At 45.7% G+C, this 20,618-nt stretch overlaps 7 protein-coding genes across 7 annotated transcripts; 5 read left to right on the forward strand and 2 right to left on the reverse strand.

The window, feature by feature from the left end:
• Positions 1-3,167: 3,167 nt before the first annotated feature.
• Positions 3,168-3,738, forward strand: N7455_007575 (uncharacterized protein; the record flags this gene model as incomplete). The annotated part of the gene is made up of 2 exons (XM_065605658.1): positions 3,168-3,250; positions 3,537-3,738. The coding sequence occupies 2 exons, from the start codon at positions 3,168-3,170 to the stop codon at positions 3,736-3,738; spliced, it is 285 nt and encodes a 94-aa protein (XP_065461512.1).
• A 75-nt stretch (positions 3,739-3,813) lies between these two features.
• Positions 3,814-5,061, reverse strand: N7455_007576 (glycoside hydrolase family 16 protein; the record flags this gene model as incomplete). Its single annotated transcript, XM_065605659.1, has 4 exons — positions 3,814-4,098; positions 4,165-4,588; positions 4,648-4,883; positions 4,936-5,061. The coding sequence occupies 4 exons, from the start codon at positions 5,059-5,061 to the stop codon at positions 3,814-3,816; spliced, it is 1,071 nt and encodes a 356-aa protein (XP_065461513.1).
• Positions 5,062-7,233: 2,172 nt separating this feature from the next.
• N7455_007577 (uncharacterized protein) lies at positions 7,234-8,067 on the forward strand (the record flags this gene model as incomplete). Its single annotated transcript, XM_065605660.1, has 1 exon — positions 7,234-8,067. One exon carries the CDS (start codon positions 7,234-7,236, stop codon positions 8,065-8,067), a length of 834 nt encoding a protein of 277 aa, XP_065461514.1.
• Positions 8,068-11,342: 3,275 nt separating this feature from the next.
• On the forward strand, positions 11,343-12,031 carry N7455_007578 (uncharacterized protein; the record flags this gene model as incomplete). The annotated part of the gene is made up of 4 exons (XM_065605661.1): positions 11,343-11,395; positions 11,452-11,529; positions 11,590-11,649; positions 11,698-12,031. 4 exons carry the CDS (start codon positions 11,343-11,345, stop codon positions 12,029-12,031), a joined length of 525 nt encoding a protein of 174 aa, XP_065461515.1.
• A 3,590-nt stretch (positions 12,032-15,621) lies between these two features.
• Positions 15,622-16,460, forward strand: N7455_007579 (glycoside hydrolase family 12 protein; the record flags this gene model as incomplete). Its single annotated transcript, XM_065605662.1, has 3 exons — positions 15,622-16,037; positions 16,095-16,315; positions 16,381-16,460. 3 exons carry the CDS (start codon positions 15,622-15,624, stop codon positions 16,458-16,460), a joined length of 717 nt encoding a protein of 238 aa, XP_065461516.1.
• Positions 16,461-18,081: 1,621 nt separating this feature from the next.
• N7455_007580 (fungal specific transcription factor domain-containing protein) lies at positions 18,082-19,565 on the forward strand (the record flags this gene model as incomplete). Its single annotated transcript, XM_065605663.1, has 2 exons — positions 18,082-18,344; positions 18,401-19,565. 2 exons carry the CDS (start codon positions 18,082-18,084, stop codon positions 19,563-19,565), a joined length of 1,428 nt encoding a protein of 475 aa, XP_065461517.1.
• A 181-nt stretch (positions 19,566-19,746) lies between these two features.
• N7455_007581 (uncharacterized protein) lies at positions 19,747-20,430 on the reverse strand (the record flags this gene model as incomplete). The annotated part of the gene is made up of 1 exon (XM_065605664.1): positions 19,747-20,430. One exon carries the CDS (start codon positions 20,428-20,430, stop codon positions 19,747-19,749), a length of 684 nt encoding a protein of 227 aa, XP_065461518.1.
• Positions 20,431-20,618: the final 188 nt, after the last annotated feature.

Raw genomic sequence — 20,618 nt, forward strand, 5'->3', positions numbered from 1 at the left:
GACATCGATATGTGAATTAGGATCTGGCCAAGCAAGTGCCCCGTTTCGTAGGGAACGACTCCCAGCATGTGAGAACTCACGAGGGGTTGAAAAGGTCATTCACCTCCTGGATTTACGATTCGGGAATAGGTTGAAGCCGAATTCTATATAAGCCCCTACCCCAGCTAGAAGAGGTCCACCTTCAATTCAATCGTTTCGTTTCCTGCTAAAAACACCGCAGAACAAATTGTAACATAGACTATCACGTTACTTTCTTATCTTTTTATGTGTATAAGCTATATTGGCCTGTTACTAGACTCAAGATAAAGCTCGCTGCTCACGATGAGAATTCACTGAACGAGTGATCTAAAAGTTAGATACGCAACAGATTACGAAGCACTTCAACCGTGCTGGAGCAACTAGCAGGATTTGCACGCTTAACCCCAGTCAACAATGGGAGGTATACCGGACATTGCCATTATTTTGAGGATAGTTCGATGCGAATGAAAGTGAGAATGTGGGCGTAACAGTAGGATTATTAGACAGCGGATTTATATCATCGTCTTGTGTGGTGATTAAATTTGCAGCTTCAGCTTCAGGGTCATTGCCACGGAGTACGAATATGCATGTTTAGTCCCGAGTGACTTTACTCTGATTTAGGGACTGCACAGAAAACCGCCTCGAGCATGCTATATGCAAGAAGCCCTAGAATGTACGAGGCAGGTAGTTGGTGGCAAAGCGTCGAATTCTCGTTCGACGTGACGAAGACTCATGTTATTATCCGTGATACCCATGGAAGGTTGAGGAAGCAAACAAGATGCCATCCGAAAATCCAGCGCGTGGACCCCATAAGTTGCTTTGACCGGACATAAAGGTCGAACTTAACTCCGAATTCGATGGGGTGAGGTGGGGGTTCTGTATCAATACGATACGGGAAACAGCAAAAAGTAAGCTTGGCGCCAAGAGCGATCCTGGAGAGGTTGAAAAAATCCACGCGCCCAGCCATGGCTTAGTGCATGGAGATCCATCCATGGTTGGCCAACTACGGTCCAATGTCGGCGACCTGGCGCCACCAATGTGTTCCAGCCAGGACGACGAGGAAAATCCGTGGCAGGGATGACAGCGCCTATGGTAATGGATTAATCCGAACAATTAAACTTCCGGGGACAAAAAGAGTAGTGCGGGAATGAGCTCATTTTTTTATCGGTTCGGTCTTTCGGGCCGTTGGAAAGTGGGCCCTACGAGCCCCCTAAGAGATGAAACTTCCAGCCTTGGAAGGTTGATCTGAACAATTAAACTTCCGGGAACAAAAGGATTGTGCACGGATAAATCAGCCTATTGATTAATCCGACACCTCGGGCCGATAAACGGTGGGGATATAATTACGAGATTAACTTAAGTTGAACAATTAAACTTCTAAGAAAAAGAAGCTAACTAGCGCGCGGAGCTCTACTATCGGGGTTCGGTATCTCGGCGTTCCGATTCTCCGTATGCACCTCCGTCGCCACCGGAGTTACGACGATTCGTCCGTTCTTGTGCGCTGTCTCTTCTGTGAGTAGCTCTGCCCTAGGTGGAGCGTGCATCTTCGTCTGGTCTGTGGTTTGAACCTTAGTATATTGCCCTTGAACTAGATTTTTACAACCCCTTCGTGTTACAACAAAGCGGCCCCGAAATAATTAGACATGGACTGGTGCATATATATGAACCTGGTTCATATCTAACCCAACGAAAATTTCGAACGAGAGAGATTAAAAGATTACAATTGAGGTATGCTAAGAGATCGGAGGCCAATCAGCAGGCTCGAGTAGCTAAGGAGGCTGTCCGAGAGAAACCATTTTCTGCCTATGTGCTTAGTATTTTCAGTTGAACCCACTATTTATTATGCGCAGAAGAACTAGCACGTAACAAGTACGACATCGAAGTCCGGCCGAATCATAGAAGCAAACAACCAGATATTTAAATGCAAGGAGGAGCTTCTCTCCGTTGGCACATTCTAGGTATGCAGCGGAACCCTCACCTTTTGTTTGGCCATGAATGGTATGTATGACAGGTGAGAAATTTCGGGTGGCTTAAAAATTTACAAGTGGAAAATGCTTTCTATTTTGCTTTAAGTTATTTTCTGGCCTTCTTTTAAGCACCGGTTATCGCTCGCACTTTGGCTTCGGTTTTCTGTTGTGCTTTAACCCCTTTTCTGGCCTTTCCTGCGCGTTCAACCAAGTTTCGTTATCTTGAGATCTTCTCTGGCCTTCTTTTGCGATTTTCTTGGCGGCTTGCTTTATGTCAGTTATCCAGTCTCGGTCATTTTCTTCGAACAGCTAATTCTATCAAGCTTTTCTGCATGAACCTCCTTTCGCTGCAAATTGTAACCTTGGATAATACAGCCTCCACTCAGCCTTTGTTCGATCAACACGTAAATTTGATTCACCAACAAGCTGGCACAAGGAATCTCGGTACAGACAAGCTCAGAAGATTCAGCATAGTCACTAGAATCAACCTGTTGGTTAGGTTACACTAATCACTCTTTTAATTGAACCTTTTCCTTCAATCCGTGCTGTTTCTCTCCATTGTAGTTTGGAAGCCCGTGACCCGAACGCTTTGACCCGTGTAGGACTTATATCCACAGGCTACACCTCGTAGATGAAATCTGCGTTTTTGGTCACCGTTGGATGGACCATGAGGATATTTTGAACGGCGTAATGGCCAATTGAACCTTGGACTATAAATTGATGGATAGATTCATAGCAGAGAGGCCGGATGGATGAACTCGTTCGCGTGGTAGATGATTCTATCTGTTCACCATGACAGCCTTCCCTTCGCCCGTATAGGTCTATTTATTTGCTATAAATCCTCGAAGAATTTTCGGGGACATACTTAAGCGGACTTAAACACCGGCATTGACACCAAATGCCGGGTAGCTAAGGCGTCCAAGGTCTTGCTACCACTGATAATAAACCAGCGAGCTATCCGTAGTTCTCATGGACATATTATCAGGATGTGTGTGGACCACAATCTAAAGTAATCTCAATGTACAAAGAGCACTACCATATGAGGACGCTGATTTCCCAGGCATTATATGTCGCCTATTCCTAGAATGGTGCTCTCCTCCTTGTGCCCCTTCGCGTTTATCAGACCCTTGTTGACAGGGCAGATCATCATTTCTTCATACATAATTCCATTTCATCGCCTCGATGGCATCACGAATGGCAGAGTTCACCACAACATCAACATTACATATAGGTGCCTGCCGTCCGATAACAGCTTTCAAAGGTGGGTCTTTCTTGTACCAATAAACATACCCTTTGAAGATGCGTTGATGGGTTAAAAATGGGTTTTTGGGGAAGTCTACGAATTTTCAAGAGCAGGCGAGTCTTGCTTTTAACAGGGAGGGCAACAGGGCAGCCTACGGAGGCACGTAGAGAGAATGGCCTAGCCGAGAACACGATATAATCACACACGAGCAATTGCATTGTATTACCTATCGGGTGTGGGGAAGAGAAGTGAATCAAGAGAGGGTGGTGCTATCTAACACGGAGCTCCCAGATAAATAAGGCTTATAGCTGTCATAATCCTAATCCTAACCCACAGGGGGAAAGGATGAAGAAGAAGCAGAAGCAGAAGCAGAAGAAGAAGAAGAAGAAGAAGAAGAAGAAGAAGAAGAAGAAGAAGAAGAAGAAGAAGAAGAAGAAGAAGAAGAAGAAGAAGAAGAAGAAGAAGAAGAAGAAGAAGAAGAAGAAGAAGAAGAAGAAGAAGAAATCTTAGATCTCTGCCCAATAAAATGGCTTCTCAATAATCAAGCCAGTGCATCCATGGCAGCACAGGTATTCGGCATGCCATTTACTGTCTGTGCTTGTAGTAGTTACGACGGTGCTTCCATCCAGGACGAGGCGTGGGAGAAACGAGAGGAGTAGAAGTGTACGATCTCACACTTGTGGAGGCCGTAGCGTTGTTTGAGCTGCTACCGTCCTGATAGACCTTCAGCGAGTTCACGCTCCAGAAGGTCTCCACGAAATCGGAAGGATTGTTTTGAACGTAGGATGTGCATGAGCTGCTCTTAGAGGCGCAGCTGTCGGAGGACCAGACGTCGCCGGCCCAGGAGCCGCAGAAGGTGATGTCAAACATCTAGAAGTTTATTAGAAAACCGAAAAGTAAAGAATACACATGTAGGTGAACGGATAGTGAACGTACAATCTGGAGTTCTTTAAAGTGTGAGTCAATGTCGCAGCTTCCAGCGAAGGCCGCCATAGGGTCACCCCAGCCCGAAGGATTGGGGCTGCCCGTGCTAATGTCCGAAGGGACACTCGCGCTTGGAAAGAACCAGACTTTGATAGCGTCACCAGTCCACTCGGTAGCGTACACGCCGCCACCGGCTTTGTTGAATCCATCGCCATAGGACTCGGTGCTCTTGCTAGTGATAGCACAGCCCGCGTTAGCGGCCTGGCCTGATGCCTCGACATCACAGTTGTTCGTCACGACAGAGCCGCTGAAGCCAGAATCATTGATTGAGCATTCTGGGCTAGTATGTAGTGCTACCTGGTTGGTAGATTGCTGATTGACACCCTCGATGATGTCGATCTCGCCGTTGCTAGGCCAGTTATCACCGAGCATCCAGCTGTGATAGGTTAGTACAAGGGTATTCATTTATCTGTCGATTGGTCAGACTTGACTCACAATGCGGGCCAGGTGCCACAGACACTACCAGGCATGTGCTCCAGATCCAGGATCACCAGTCCGTGGGTGTAGCTTTTGGTACTGGACAGGCGCACACTCTGGCGACCAGGACTGCTAGCAATGTTGCTAGAGTCGACACCAATGTAGACGGAGCCCCCAGAACCATTAATCAGGCCATTTTGGCTCGCGGTTGACCGGTCCACATAGTTCACATAGCCCTCCGTTGGGTCCTCGCCCTATGGCCAGATTCAGCATATATTCATTTGACACCATACGTACTGAACCTACCGTGAAGAAGTCAAAATTATCGAAGAATTCGTCACTGGTGCCGTAGTCGTCCTGCAGCTTGTACGCACCCACGGCCAGGTGGGCGAACAGACCCACGGCCGGGATGAGGGTAGAAAAGACGTGCATTGTTTGGAAAGTAAAAGGTGATAGGACGCAGTCTGTCGAAGACGAGCAGTTCTAGATAATGTATACCTAATGAAGATGCCAAAAAATGAAAGAAAGAAAATGATGAAAGTAAAAGATTGAAGAAAGAGAAGGTAGTGACCACAATGCACGATCAAAGGAGAGACAATATGCTGATAGAGAAAGGAAGGAAATGCGGTGCTTAAATATTCGATGGTATAGATTAAAAGGCCAACGTTCGTGTTGCTGCCTCCACCCGCCTAACCCGATCTTGAGATTGCAGTGAGACCTAACCCGTGCCCAAGGAGGATAGGATATTGAGAGTTTGCACTATCCTCGTCTCGGTGTTTCAGAATCAGGCGCAATATCTATCGAGGCGTATAAACCTATAACACTTCAATTATCACACTAGTCACGATTTACGAGAGGATTGCAAGATAGAGGCATCCGGGGTCACCGAGAATGGAGATCATACCTTGTTGAAACAAAGTCGTGGCTGATCACTACCAAGCCAGCTTAGGTGTAATATAAAGTCCATACATATAACCCCACATGGGTGAAGCAGCCACACATTATGCAATAGATCCTCGGGGTGTATTTACCCTGCAACCCTACATGCAATTTCCAAGGTTGCAGACCGCACTTGGCTTGAGGCCCGGGCACATTTGAATTTTTCAAGAAACCGGCAGCGCGGATAGATACGTATGATACTAAAATGAGTTGTCCACAAACGTTGTTCCGCCCGTACAGGTGTAAATCTTAATCTCTTACATTAAAGTAAAAAGGAAAACAATGTAGTCTGCTGGCATAGTCTGTTTATCTCCGACAAATAGTGTTAATATCCGTCTGTCTATAAGTGACAATACAATGGACTATGCTGTTGAAAATTCGACTTGAAAATTTATGCCATACTGTTGTTCAAGACCAGGCTCCATTGAAAAGTCCAGCTTTTCTTCAGAAACAAGGTCGAATTATTCGGGCTAAGAATCTCATATACGCCCCCAGCCCCATTACTTACAAACTTACAAACCTACGCAATGAGGATCACGCCAAAAGCTCGGTACAAACCGATTATCGAAGGGCACTTAGTCAGGTTCCCCATCGTAGTTGGTGAACAGACCGTCACTAGGGATAGCACTATGTCAGCACCCCTGAATGAAAAAGAAAAACCTTGGAAGCCCTAGGTCCCCCCCACACATATCTCCCCCGCGCCCGGGTTTCCACCGAAATATCTCACTGCGGTGAAGTTAGTGCTACAGCGTATACTATAACAAATATATTATAAAGCTGACGCAAATAAATATATGAGTTCAGTTACTACAAAATGAATCATATATTAGACACAGGTAGTAGTATTGCATGACATAGCGTGGGCAGGGTATATATTCCCTATAGAACTTTATCCCACTACGAAGAGGCCATAAAAACAGGAGAATTTCTCAATTTGGCGAACCGGGAGGCTATCCATTATCCTCATTGAGTTAGTACGTTATGGTCAGTGAGCTAGGGCACGCAGGAATCAAATTTCCGAAGGCATTGGCTAGGGGTAATGTGGAGGAGGCAGCAACCTTGATGCTTATTGTTTGAACGCGGGATGAGAAGTGATTACTAAATGGCTAGAATACTATTTTTGTTCTGGTGGCGACTCCAGTCTATTACTGCTAGTCAATCTGTCGCTACTACGCTCATAAAGCAACTTGATACAATCCGTTTTCTAGAGAGATGTGTGATGACTCAAGTAGCCAATTTGGGACACCTTAGTAGTATGTAAATAATTTCCTACCGCGCTATAAGCGATGATGTAGTTATTTTCTGCTCGTGTTCCTATGAAATGCATGATCACCTATTTACTTTCTTTTGGTTTTCTTGGCTGTTCCCGGATCCAATAAGGGCTCTACGGCGTTTCCACATTTGTATATCGTTCACTAGCTGCCATGTAATCTGGCGCCACCCAGTCCCTTATGCCGAGTCTGAGGCCCTAGAGTACCAGTCACTTTTTCCATTAACATGATATATATTGCGATAATTCCCGAAACCTATACCTGATAGTAGCTTGTCTCCTCTACAAGCAGAGGCGATTGAGTACCATCGCCACCAGCGAAAGGTGGTTTTGCGCCTATCCAGCTTTACAGACATATCTAATTTTGCAGTACAGGGACTCCATCAGTGAGTACAATGTCTGACGTCTTCACGAACGGCATTATCGGTGAATATTCGGGGAATGATTTCACTACCAAGGCCACTTTCACCACGTTTCTGGGTATCGCTCTTTACAACTCCCTCGAACTTCTGGTGCTCATCTTCGCCTCGTTTCACCGTTACAGTGGCCTCTACTTCTGGAGTCTGCTACTTTCGACGGTACTAGGGGTCATGCCGCAGTCTCTGAGCTTCGTCTTGAAATATTATGATTTCGGGCCGCTTTGGTTCTCCGTCACATTGTCGACCATCGGATGGTACTTCATGGTCACTGGACAGGCTCTCGTTTTATTTTCGCGCCTCAATATTGTTGTACAGGATTTGACTGCTAGTCACCGTGTCCTAGCAATGATAATAATCGACTCTATCATCTTGCATGTCCCAACCACGGTACTCACGTATGGTTCCAACTTCGTCCGTACCCCCGCCTGGGCTCGTGGGTATATGACCATGGAGCGTATCCAGCTTACCAGCTTTTGCCTCCAAGAATTTATCATTTCTGGTCTATATATCTCCAACACGATCAAAATCCTTCGCATGTCGCCCCCGGGCAGTCACCGCCACATCATGAAACGCAGGATTATGTACCAGCTTCTCGCCATCAATGCCTTGATCATCATGATGGACGTTATCCTCTTGGTATTCGAATACCTGAACGATTTTGTTATCCAAACTACTCTCAAATCAATGGTATACAGCATCAAACTCAAGCTTGAATTCCGTGTCCTCAGCCGCCTTGTCTGTTTTGTGCAGTCACAAGACTCCTGGCCAAGTGAGCCACACGAACCACGCGAGTCAGAGGACTTGTTGTGAAAAAGACTCTATGGGGCCTTGGAGGATTTTCATTTAAACCGGATTAGATATTTCGTGATGCGTGTTGTGCGAGTTACTCCTGTTACATCGAGTCCGGTTGGTTGTTAAAAGACAAAAGGACACGGTACCCAGGTACGATCCTATCCAGAATGCTGGTGGACGAGTTGTAGCAGATATTATTAAAGAAAGTAACCAGGGGTTGGTTCTTAATTCGAGCACTATGTATAAGAAAACCGAAGAGATACTGAGTATAGCTGACAAAACAACTTATATATTGATCTGGTTGAGGATTGATTCTAGTCGGATGTTGTGGAAAATCCTTTCCCCATTAGAGTGACACTGATTAAGTGGCAATGAAGCTCCTGCAAATTTCTAGCGAAGGGCACCAGGGTTGAGCAGATTAGCTCTTTCTAGCAAGGGAACTCTACAGTACATTCGGGAGAAAGCTTGGTACTAGATACAATCTTAGATTCAACCAAAATGTTACAGTCCGATGTCTTATACCTCGGCGAAGGCGCTCACAATCATATCCCTTAATATCTAGGTTTGGGGGGCTTTACACGGAAATAGATAGTTCCCTTATGTTTTGTACTCTTTTACAAGTTGTGACCCTAGTTAAGTGGAGAATTAAGAAATAAAGGCATTAGGATACGTTCTTAAAGAAACATATATTAGAACATTTTGTATTGAAATACGGTGTAAAGAGGAACCAAGAAAATCGATGACGGGGTCGAAAGTCAACTAAATTAACAGACAGGGGTCAGGACAAGAGGCAGAGGATATATAAATTAACCCAATTTTATATTTCCAATCGAAGAATGGAATTATAATATGACCGGCGCAATGCGGTCATTCTTAAGGACTTGGATTAATAAACGACCCAAACGAGGGCTTTCCCTTTAAACCGGGATTTGCGTTCTTGTCATTGGTTGTCGGTCCTGGACCGGCCCGTTTAGCTGCATTCACTGGACAGAGCTTCACTGTCCCTTCGAGTCGATTAGGTGGAGTTCTGTATTAACTCGATCCTAGAGGAAGTAAAAAAGAATTTCTGGTGCCACTGATATGTTCGGGTTTCGTATAGTAACGGGGAACGTCCGACAGTCCAAAAGGTGTCATAGCAAAACAACAGCACACAGAGAGAATACAGCCATAACTATTTTGGCGAATTCGGTCAACAGGGCAGACTTGTTGGCACTTGGGCGGTTAACCGAGAGAAGGGTACATAGGGAGATGGAAGATATGGTGGATTTTCATACTGGTTTGGATAAGTCCTAAAACAGGTAACTACTACATTACACAACCTGATTACTGTAACGGGATTGGAGGCTAGTGGGCAGATCCCTGTGTAAATAGAAATCACGCGGATTGTGATAAACATATTCGGCTCTTTTAAAACAAAATGGGGGAATCTCCGTCATTACAAAGGAAACCTCAAATTTGCCGCAAACCTTGCAGGAAAAAAAAACTAGTGCGGGCGTTAGCTCGCTCTTCAATCGGGGTTCGGTGCCTGGGGTCTCCGAAAGTGGAAGATTCTATTACAAGGTAATAATAATTTAGACCAATGATATCGTATTTAAAAAAACGGCATATCGCTAGAATGAGTCCTCATGTCAGGATCTAGTACCCCGGCATTTCGTTTTATATATTGGGGGAACCGTGGTTTAGGATGGATCGTCCGTCCAGGTGGGGTACACCCCTGCAATCTTGCAGCTTTGGTAAATATTATTCCGTTTACCTAAAGCCAGGCGGAGACGTGGTATCATGTGGGACAACCCCCAGCGGTCTACATGGTCCAGGTCTGCTTCCCCACGCTCTCGGAGGTTTTCCCATTCGGCAGGAAGAACGTTGATCTGTTAAAAGTGAGAAAGAAGTGAGATTGTATTATAATCTTGGAACCCACAGCTGTATCTATATGTAATAATTTGATCTGGTGGGAGTGATCAAGTGAGGCTGTTTGGCATAGAATGGTTGCAATAACCGATGCCAATATGTGTCATTTTACTCTATACACCACCACAACATAAAAAGTTGTTAAACTATAGATATAGTGCCACTAGACCTTCAATAAGGACTTTGGCTTTTGTTTAGTCTAGTGGTAAATTACTATCCATTCTGTCCAACAAATTGCCGTAGGTGCCCCGGTTCTGACATACCACACGACCCGCCCTCTCCTATTTATACTGGTGCTAGAAATCATACCTAGACCAAGTTTGCTTCTATCCTTGTTAGTGTGAATGATCATTGCTATAACGTCTGTAATTCCAGTAGGAATCCCTGCCGAGGCCTTTCCACGAGCCTATCTGTTGGGATAAAAAATGTGAAGCCTATGGCCCTCCCGCGGCCCAATGAGAACATCACAAATGAATAATAGCCTTTGATCTGCCATTCCGAACAGGACTCGGGAGACAATAATGTTGGTTCTGTTCCACTTGCAAACGTAAAAACCTTCCTCGTACTAAGTATAATATTCTTCTCCCCTAGCCCCTGCAAGTTTACATTAAATGCATGACCTATATCCCCCCCCCCCAGAGGTTTGCTCACAGAAATTATCTTCGGACTACGGGACTCAGCCGCAGGTGTTAATAGTCCGAATTTCACATTCCCAAGTTAATCCCTTAGCCTCGATAGGTGAATCAATCGAGCCGCTAGACGTTTTACAAGCCATTCTACCAAACACTGCTTCTCCTTCCCCGAGTCAGAGTGCTACTCCTGTTGTACAAGGCGGCACACAATCAGCACATTTGTTTGCGTACTTTCCTTTCCCGCAGCATACAACGACGAAGCCAAACCAGAGCACGAGTCAACTTATCAACCTACTCAACTCGGATTGTCCACTTACCGGGCCAACATCCCATTCCCCTTTTAGGGACATTCTTCATATTCACGAGGAGTCTACCTCAGAAAGTCCTCGATACGTCGTGTCATTTGTACGTTAAATCTTTCAACAAAAAACAGCTGTCCACTGACTAGGGCTTCCTACATAACTCAGCATCTCATCCTACCTGGTATCAGTATGTCAGAGGCACAATTTGCTGATCTAACGCAGTATAGTCCAGGACGTACGAACTTGGTCTCAGTTCGACATAACAACCGTTTTGCTAATTCTACTAGGTTATGCTTGGACAAATATCTCCTCTTATCCGCATGTTCAATTGCCATCGGGGCAAATAAACTCGCCATTTCTGCCTTTACATCTATCATCAGCTGTCTCTATTGGATACAATAGTCAGTCAAGTGAACCACTGCGTGCATATCAACAGCGGGGTTTACACGTAATGAAATCTGATCTCGCAGTACCTGGGAGTTCTGTTCAACACAGGTTTCAAAGGTGAAACCAAGTTCCTGATTGCGCCATATCGGAAACGACTGACAGTTATTATGTAGTCTCGACCCGAGTGGTCCATTACAAGCCCAATATGCTTCGGACGGTCCTTCCTGGTTCGATCAGCCCTCCATGACTTTGTAGGTGAATAGCTTGGCCATCCAATGGTCTCAATAATCTGATCGCTGACACTTGGATAGGCCTCCTCCTTATATGACAGCCCGATCAGGCTACTACCTCACCGAATCACCGGGCATCTTGTAAGTTATATCCGTAATATTGGAGAGTAGCACTAAGTGGAATACCAGATCGAACCCTACCTCGATTAGTCCTCAGCTACCAGCGATCGGTATGCCTAAGCCAGCATACCCTTCACCAGAATCAAAAGCGGCAACAGATCCAGACGAACCAGTCAAAGTACTTAGTCCACGACGGCGACCGCAGTGCTGGGACCATGGATGCAACGGTCGTAAGTTCTCGACATTCAGCAATCTCCTTCGTCACCAGCGACAAAAACTGGGTATTATTGCGAAATCGGAATGCCCAATATGTGGTGCAAATTTCACACGCCCAACAGCACGTAATATCCATGTCGAACAGGGCAAATGCAAATTTTCGGACAGAAAGTCATCGGCGACATAGAGACACGAATATGGACAATTATGGTGTTTGAATAGGTAATCAAAGTTATACAGTCTATGGAGAGCTAGGTCTACTTGGCAACGGGATATAAAACGATTATCTCTCAATGAACAACTGTTATACATCGTGCATAGCCCACCAAACATAAGTTTCTCACCGAAAAGAAAGGTTGTATATTATTGCTGCATTCAAATACTTATTATTTCTCAGCCCCAGTACTGTCTATATAAAACACACCATTTTCACTATCCCTATTCATTAAACTAGCTCCAGGAGAAGCCTCCGCAGCCTCCTTAGCTAATTGAGTCTGCTATTCGGCCTCCGATTGCTTGCTTGACATGGATCGCCTCTAATTTTTTGATCTTCTTGTTCAAATAGTTCGTTGGGTTACTGATTCACATGGACGCATTGCCTCCATGTTTAACCTGGTTCGCGTCCGTTTTGGTGGAACACGAAGGGATCGTAAAACTTCAGTTCAAAGAGGGTAATATACCGAAGTTCAAACCATAGGCTGGACGGTGGAAGACATATGCCCCACGTAGGGCGAAGCCACTCGCAGAAGGGACAGCGCACGTGGGACGGAGAATAGCAATGCCGATACGCCGACCCCGAAGGTAGAGTCGAACTAGCTTTTTGTTTCTGGAAGTTTAATTGTGCAAATTTACTCCGTAGTTTATCTCGTAATGGGCCCCACTGTCCTATCGGCCCGAGACACCAGCCATTGGAAAATGTGCTCATCCTCCCACCTATTTTTGGTTCCGGAAGTTTATTGTTCGTCCACGGGTAACTGGCCAATCGTAGATCGACATCCATACCACCACAAGCCAGGGTTGGGCGCGCGGATCGTTTCAAACCCTACAAGATCGCTCTTAGCGCCAGAACTTCCTTGTCGCTGCTTCTCGCATCGATTTGATGCAGAACCTCACCTCACCCCACCTAATTCAAAGTTGAAGTTCGACCCATATGTCCGGCCAATAGAGTTAATTGGGCCTGCAGCCCCGAAAGCCCGGTTTATAATACTAACAGATGATCAACGGACCTCATCGCCCCGTTTCCCCTTCTAGCCACCGCACGCCTTGGCGGAAAATCTTCAATTAAATCGGATTCAATTCATATTCTATAGTTTTGCCTCCATATAGCTGCTAAGTGGGTGAAGAATCTTCGGGGCTGAGTTTCCATGCAGGAGAAAGTGGATACTCTTACTCAGTTCACTATGCTTCCAATCCAATTCAATTTGATTTACCTCATTACCGCAGGCCACAGTAGGGGAAGCATACAGCCTGCGGAAATATCCAATAAAAGTCTCTAAAGCCCCTAAATTAAAAGGACCTAGGGTAAAAACATTAGACGACTTTAAAAGGCTGAATTAAAAGATGTTACCCCTAAAAAAGTCTCAAAGTCTATAATATAGAAAGTGCAGACTAGAATATAAGTGGTTCTCGCTCCTCTGATTATGGCGAGCCCTATGATATTAGTCTCATTTTTATCTCCGCACTTTTCATCAGAATTACGGGCAATGAGTCGAGACAGCAATGTGGAGATCTTGCCCAATCTGTTCGGGCTGCAGACCAGAGGAAGCCTCCGAGGATGCTCGACCGCCTTGGCTAAAATTTACTCGGGAAATAACTAGTCGGCATTCGGTGCTTCAGTATTCCGAAGACCGATCCTCACAATTGATTCCCAATCTACCGCCTGCAACGACATACCGCATTTGAGAGCTGACCGTTGTATAAATTGCTTAGAGTAAATACTGAGTTGTTTTGGCGGAGTAACCGCTAGTGATATGGAAGTCGACGACGCTAGTGCTGCGATGCAGGCAGTTCGTGCTGTACAGTATATAGTCAAAAATAGTAAAACTTGAGACCAATTAAAACATTACTTGTTAGTTACGAGTCTGGTTAGTATTGAACATTAGTATCGTGGGAATAGTAACCAACGAGAATAGGTTCCCTTAAGGCCCATCTACTAAACCAGACCCACAAACCTATGGCTCAAATGTCACATGCTGATCAGCTCTGATATTACCCATGGGGAAAATATTGGGTGGGTCATGGCGCTATGAGTGACCGATGGGAGCGACACCGATATAGAGCGGCGCTAACTCCGCCCTAACTCCGCCTTGGCTTTTTGTTCCATCAAGTTTAAACTGGGATGATTGAAAACACTCCACTTTTGATTGGATAAGCAACATTTATACTCCACCTATCCGGGGTGGCATAGTTTCAACCTTAAACCCACAGTCGGCCACTGATGAAAGAACCCCTATATCTATGTAATAAGCAACGGCCCCAACGGCCCGATCGTAACGGCATTGTGGCAGACCGTTCTGAACCTTCCAAGTCTTCCCAGCACTTGCTCACTTGTGTTTTTAACGGCAACTTTCACAGAGGACCCTACAACATCGGGTTCGAAACTGCGCTAGACCTTTCATGTCCAACGAATACCCCTAATAGAGCAGGCCAAGTACTGAAGCCTGGCCTCCAACGCCTAGCAAATAATAACAATGAACCCCATCCGCTTTTCATGCCTGACTATCGATATTCTTATCAACCTCGCTTTTGACTGATACTCAACCATTCAGCCCCCAAACTAGCCCGTATGTAGGTGAAGAGCCTCCGGGGTTAGGTTTCCATCCTAGGAAAATAGACTATCTATTTCATTTCATTATCCCCAACGTAGGGATTATAGTTACGGACCAGCCACCTCATTTCCAAGGGCACGCTAGCGGTATTATAAGCCGAACAAGTAATTACGAACTATACTCTCCTTTAAACTTATTGCGAGACTTATAGCCAAGCTTACAAAGCCCATTGAAGTTTATTTCAGAGCATTGTAGCAATGTCTGAAACATTACTTCTTCCCTAAGAAGCGGCTGTAGTTCCTTTCACTATAACAGTATACCCTTGGTTACAATTTCCCGATTCCACAGTCATTGCGAGTATCCCCTTACGCCCTACCTGGGAGACTTACACTGTTCCGTAGTCCAGTTTGGTAGGGTGATTGTAGATGTATATTAATATCTCCACTCTATTGAGCTAGAGTTCGTTAGGCAGTTTTACATATATTTACTGCACGCTAGGTCTATATACCGTAACATCCTACGCGCTCCGCTACTCTTTTGCCTTTGCGAGCATACCGTCGTGGTTTTAATATCGATTGCTTCATTCCGGACATTCTTTTAAGCTTGGAAGCCTCTGCTCCTCTGTCGATTGGCCAGTTGAGCGGGTACGTACATGGTAATCTTGCAAAATGCACTGATCTACTGAGGAATCTGGTTTTTGTTGGCGTCGAAAACCGCAGACTAAGATGAGAATGACAGTGATCTACAGCATTTATTCTACGCCCACATACGATCCCGTTCCCCTCTCCCTGCCGTATTTGTTTCCATTTGACAATCTCTTCCGCATACAGAAAGGAATATATTCCGTATACTGACAAGAAATATTGATTACGCGTCCGCTCCTATCGTTGATGCTGTTAACACTATAAAGTCAGCAACACCTTCTCGCTGCCGTTGGAAAATATTCACTACAGCTTTCACAGTAGTCGAAACGTGCCATAACCTCACAATCTATTCTCTTTTTCTCAAAATGAAGACCTTTGGTTTGTTCATTGCATTTGCTACTGCTGCATTCGCTCAAGAGCAGACGCTCTGCGATCAGTATGGGTACTACTCCACCGGCAACTACGATGTCAACAATAACCTCTGGGGCCAGGATTATGGCACTGGCTCTCAGTGCACCTACATCAACTCGATTTCGGACTCGGGCGTCTCCTGGTACACTACTTGGAACTGGTCCGGCGATGAGGGTCAGGTGAAGAGCTACGCCAACTCAGGCTATGTTGGCCAGATGCAGATGTACATTAGTGACATCAGTAGCATTCCCACTTCCGTTGAATGGAGCTATGATACCACCGACATCAACGCCGATGTGGCGTATGACCTTTTCACGGCGGCAGACGCTAGCCACGATACCTCTAGTGGTGACTATGAACTCATGATTTGGTATGTTTGGCTGTACTGACTCGTTGTTATTGATTGCTAATCGAGATGAACGCTTAGGCTGGGCAAGTACGGGACCATTCAGCCTATCGGTACTCAGATCGCGACGGCCACTATTGGAAACGAGACGTGGGAACTTTGGTATGGGGTCAATGGCGCGCAGCAAACCTATAGCTTCGTTGCCTCTACTACGATCACATCTTGGTCTGGTGATATTCAGGACTTTTTCAACTACCTGGCTCAGAATGAGGGCTTCCCAGCCAGTAGTCAATACCTCATCAGTACGTGATTCGTAGGGAAAACGCATCAAAATGTGAAACATACTAATTCAAACTCCTCGTCACAGCTATGCAATTCGGCACTGAGCCGTTCACGGGCGGGGAGGCTACAATGACCGTTTCAAACTGGTCTGCGAGTGTTGAGTGAATCAAATTGTGGTCGACTTTCTAGGGCTGGGTTTTAGGTCTGGGTGAGCGGCCGGGTGGAATGGTATATGTGACTTGACCCTAGGTATGTCATATATGGGGAGCGAAAGTGGGACCGTGTAGATAGTTCGTTAGCCAGTATCACCAGTTAAATTTGGAAATATCATACTACGCCACAACCAAGACGGGATATGTTTTTGCAATAATTGTCTAGACCGACTCGGAATATAAAATGAAATACCTCGCACGGTACGCCAGTCTGGGGATTTTGAAAGAGTGTATTAGCTAGGTACCTTGGTAGTATCATCTTCTGTACGTGGATACTAATATGTCAATCCGTACTCCTTTTGTCCAAGTTTCATATGCTTTGTCCTAGTCTCTACTCGCTTTCTGCTGCCAGGACCTCTTTTCCCTCCTTAGTGTTTCTACATGTCTTTTTCGTTTTTTGTGTGAGGGTGGGTATATTACGATGTAATAGAATGTTTACAGAACGTAGACCTACTAGTAGCCAAACATCAAGCCTTGGAAGCAACGGAAAGACCCATCTTACCTTTAGTTCACAAGTTGTTTGATTATCAACACGAGATAAGAAGGGGACAAATCTCGAATATATTAGAGACGTTAAGTCATCTTCTGTAAATAACCATATATAAACATGATTTGACTTTAAACTATGTTACAAGCACTTAAGTTATAATGCAGCTGACTAACTCTGCAAGTTTTTCTATTCTACCTAATAACAACTCTTGGCCCCTTAAATGGGCTTTTTGTCTCGTAAACTCAGCTAGTTTGCCACTTGCGTCGGTGAAGATTCGTTCTCGGGCCAACCGTGCCGGTAGTTCCGTCCGCGTCACCCCGCCTTTTGCCACACACCCCCCCAACACCCCTGCATCATAAGACCCCAGTGTAAAACCTCTTCCCCGTTAGTGGCACCCTAAAGCTGATAAAAGCTGGAAGATATCATGCCGGGAACGCACACCCAGAGACCCAGGAAAGGTACTAAAAGCTGCACAGAATGTAAGTGGCGATAAACCCGTGATGCCTACGCCCTCCTTATTCTAACAAAAGCAGGCAGACGTCGGAAGATCCGTTGCATTAAAAGCTTTGAGAACGCGCAAATATGTCGCAGATGTGAAGAACGAGGCTCAAAATGTATTTCACAAGTGCACAGATCCAGCTCAACCAGAAAGCAAAGATTGTCTCCAATATACCCAGTCGCACAACACGAATCAAGAGTTCACGCGTTGTCCGAGACTGAGCCCCAGATGTCACAGAAGCTCAATGTTCAGCCGATGCAGAACGGAGAGTTAAATGTTGGTCAAAAATTTGCAGGTAGCTCGGATGGCCATTCATCTGTTTCCGAACTGTCCATTGCAGAGCAACCGTCCCATTTACGTTTGCTCTTTCAAAACAATTGGCTCAGCCTGGATCACCTTTCACAAGGTGGGGTCAGAAAAAGTCACGAGACGACAAAAGCTGCATGCCTACTCAGTACTGCAAGAAACTCGCTACAGGGGTTGATTCCTTCAAAAGATGAAATATTTCGCCTTACCCACTCTTGCTCCGAATGGCTTATTATGCTCCACTCCTTTTTTCAATTACCATTCGGTGCGCAATGTGGCATGGAACTTATTGCTAGTTATCAGGAGATGCACAGTCCAAATGTGGATACCATGAGACTTGCTTCCTGGCTGCTTGATGTCGCTCTGATCGCCGAGCAGCTGCCACCTAAATATGAAAGCATGGAAGCTAGGCTCGATCAACGGGAGCGACAAAAATGGCTTTCAAACGCCATATCCGAAGCCGTGGACATTACAATTCTGGTCCACGATATCTTGACGGGCTCAATCCACGGACTTTCTGTTTTTATCCAGTTCATCAGGCTGTGAGATTATCTTCGGACCTTATCTTTACCGGTATCATCAGCTAACGATTTATTAGTGAAATGGGTCGAGGGAACATTCGTAAAGCATGGTTAAAATTGCGACATGCAATCGCGATCGCAGAGATAATGGGACTTCACAATATGGTTCACATCGCGAAACCTCGGACGGCTACTGAGGCTGTTGATAAAGCACACATTAGCAAACTCCGCCTGTGGAATGTTATATGTGCTGCAGACAGACTTTTAGGGATGATCCTAGGCCTCCCTCCGGCTACTAGTCGTTATCAACAAGCAATACCCCATTCCGTATCGGTTAATGGCGTTGTGCAAACCCAGGTGTATCTCTGTCGGTTGACGGATATTGTCCACAAAATTCAACATCTGGATCATCTCAGCCTATCAGATGTATCAAGACCCGAGTGTTACACATTGGTGTCAGAGCTTTCTAGGGAGCTAAAGACACTCGCCTCTCAAACTCCGGAGTCTTGGTGGCTAGGAAGTGCGCGTGGCACACACAACGTTCACCCCGACGATATAGTGCAATTCTTGCATTACTATATCACCATGAGGGCTCATCTACCTTTAGCCTTGCGGCCGGGCCCAGGCGGCGAGAATACGTTTAGTTGTTTGGCATGCGTTGAGGCATGTGAGTCAATGCTGCAACGATATCAATTTTTGAGCCGGAGGCTTCCGCGGGGCCTCTTTATTTCCGAGATGTTGGACCTACAGGCGTTCTCTGCAGCAGTTATCCTTCTTCTAATGTCTCACATGTCCTCCGTTCGCTTCTTGGGCGTGGGTATTGACAGAATAAAGATCAGTAACGAAGTGCGACAAGTCATCGAGCTTCTACACGAGAAGTCCGATACCTTCCCAAGCTCTGAGAATACTCGTAATAGTTTCACTACACTTTGCTCACTTGATACTTTTATCCGAGGAACGGAGGGCAGTGTTGATCTACGCCAGATAGACTGTCATGCTCCACTTCTGGGTAAAGTGCAAATCACACGCAACGGACATCCTTCTCAGGCTGGTATCCACTGGTCTCCACAAATGCTACCAGCTCTCTGTCTTTTCAACGCAAGCGACCAGTTGCCCTATCTACAATTTGATGCCAGTATGTCGATGGATCCCCCTTTTGATACCGAGAATGTGCAATGGGCTAGAACGGCAAGCTCAACTGAAGGAAGCTCAACTGAAGTCAGTATTCATGGGCTGTTATAATATACTTCTTGTTTTAATTCGAGTGGTTTTTAAAAGATTTGCATAAATGGAACAACCTGGATTTGGCTGGTGGATAAGCCTTCATGATGTATAACATAAAAAACACCAAGGATTCACCATGTCAAGATAATGCAGAGAGACAGGCTTTCGTCAACCATCAATCCGTAAACGATGGGCTTTCCTATGCTGACTTTGCTTCAAAGGCTTGCTTCGACCAGTTGCTGAACTCCACAAGTAAATGCTGCCGATGACACTCGACAACATCCTCCTCGGCTGCAACTGGGAAATAGATAGCCAAGTCAACATCGAACCCTTGACCATCCGCATGGTCTTTGAACTGGTGATATAGTTCCATGATCTGAGTCCCATCTTCAAGGTAGCCCCGGGCAGTCATCTTGCTGGTAAAGGTCGGCTCGTCTTGGACAAAATCGGGAGCCGTCACATCAAAAGCAAGCGTAAACAAAGTTGGCTTCTCGCCTAACGTTTCCAACACAGTCATGGACTTGGACTCTGTTGAAGGGCGAACGACCCAATGTTCGGGATGGGCAGCAAGCTTCTCCGGTTCGGGAAGCATGCCGCCTTCTGCAGGAATAAACCATTGGATGAACTCCTTCGAAATGAGGCCTCGTGCAGAGAGGGCGATGCGAGCTGGCTTCCACTCCCCATTCGAGTTGGCAGAGACAGTTCTCCACCATTGGCTGCTAGCGGCCGTTTCGTCGCGAAGGAGGTCAATCAGGCGGTCCTCGCCTAGCAAGCGTCTGACTAGCATCATTGATCGACGTGCGAATCCCGCTTCGAGGTCCTTCGTAGCACGTTTGCTAGAGGGTCCTTTCATGATATCGATGGTGAAGGGCTCAGAAGGCATCTTGTTGACTGAAGAAAATCGAAATGGCCACGGAGATTAGGACTGGAATTTGTGTTGTGTACGTGAGGTGGAGGAAGTGTATTTTCAACAAATTTTGAACTTAGAGGAAGTAAGGGACCTTTCGGCTTTTGATTCGGTTTGAAATGACTGTCTAAGCGAAAGATCACCATCACCAATGAATGGCGTCT

Source organism: Penicillium solitum (assembly GCF_028829755.1).
Source record: "Penicillium solitum strain IBT 25940 chromosome Unknown utg000004l_segment0_segment0, whole genome shotgun sequence".
NCBI lineage: Eukaryota > Fungi > Ascomycota > Eurotiomycetes > Eurotiales > Aspergillaceae > Penicillium > Penicillium solitum.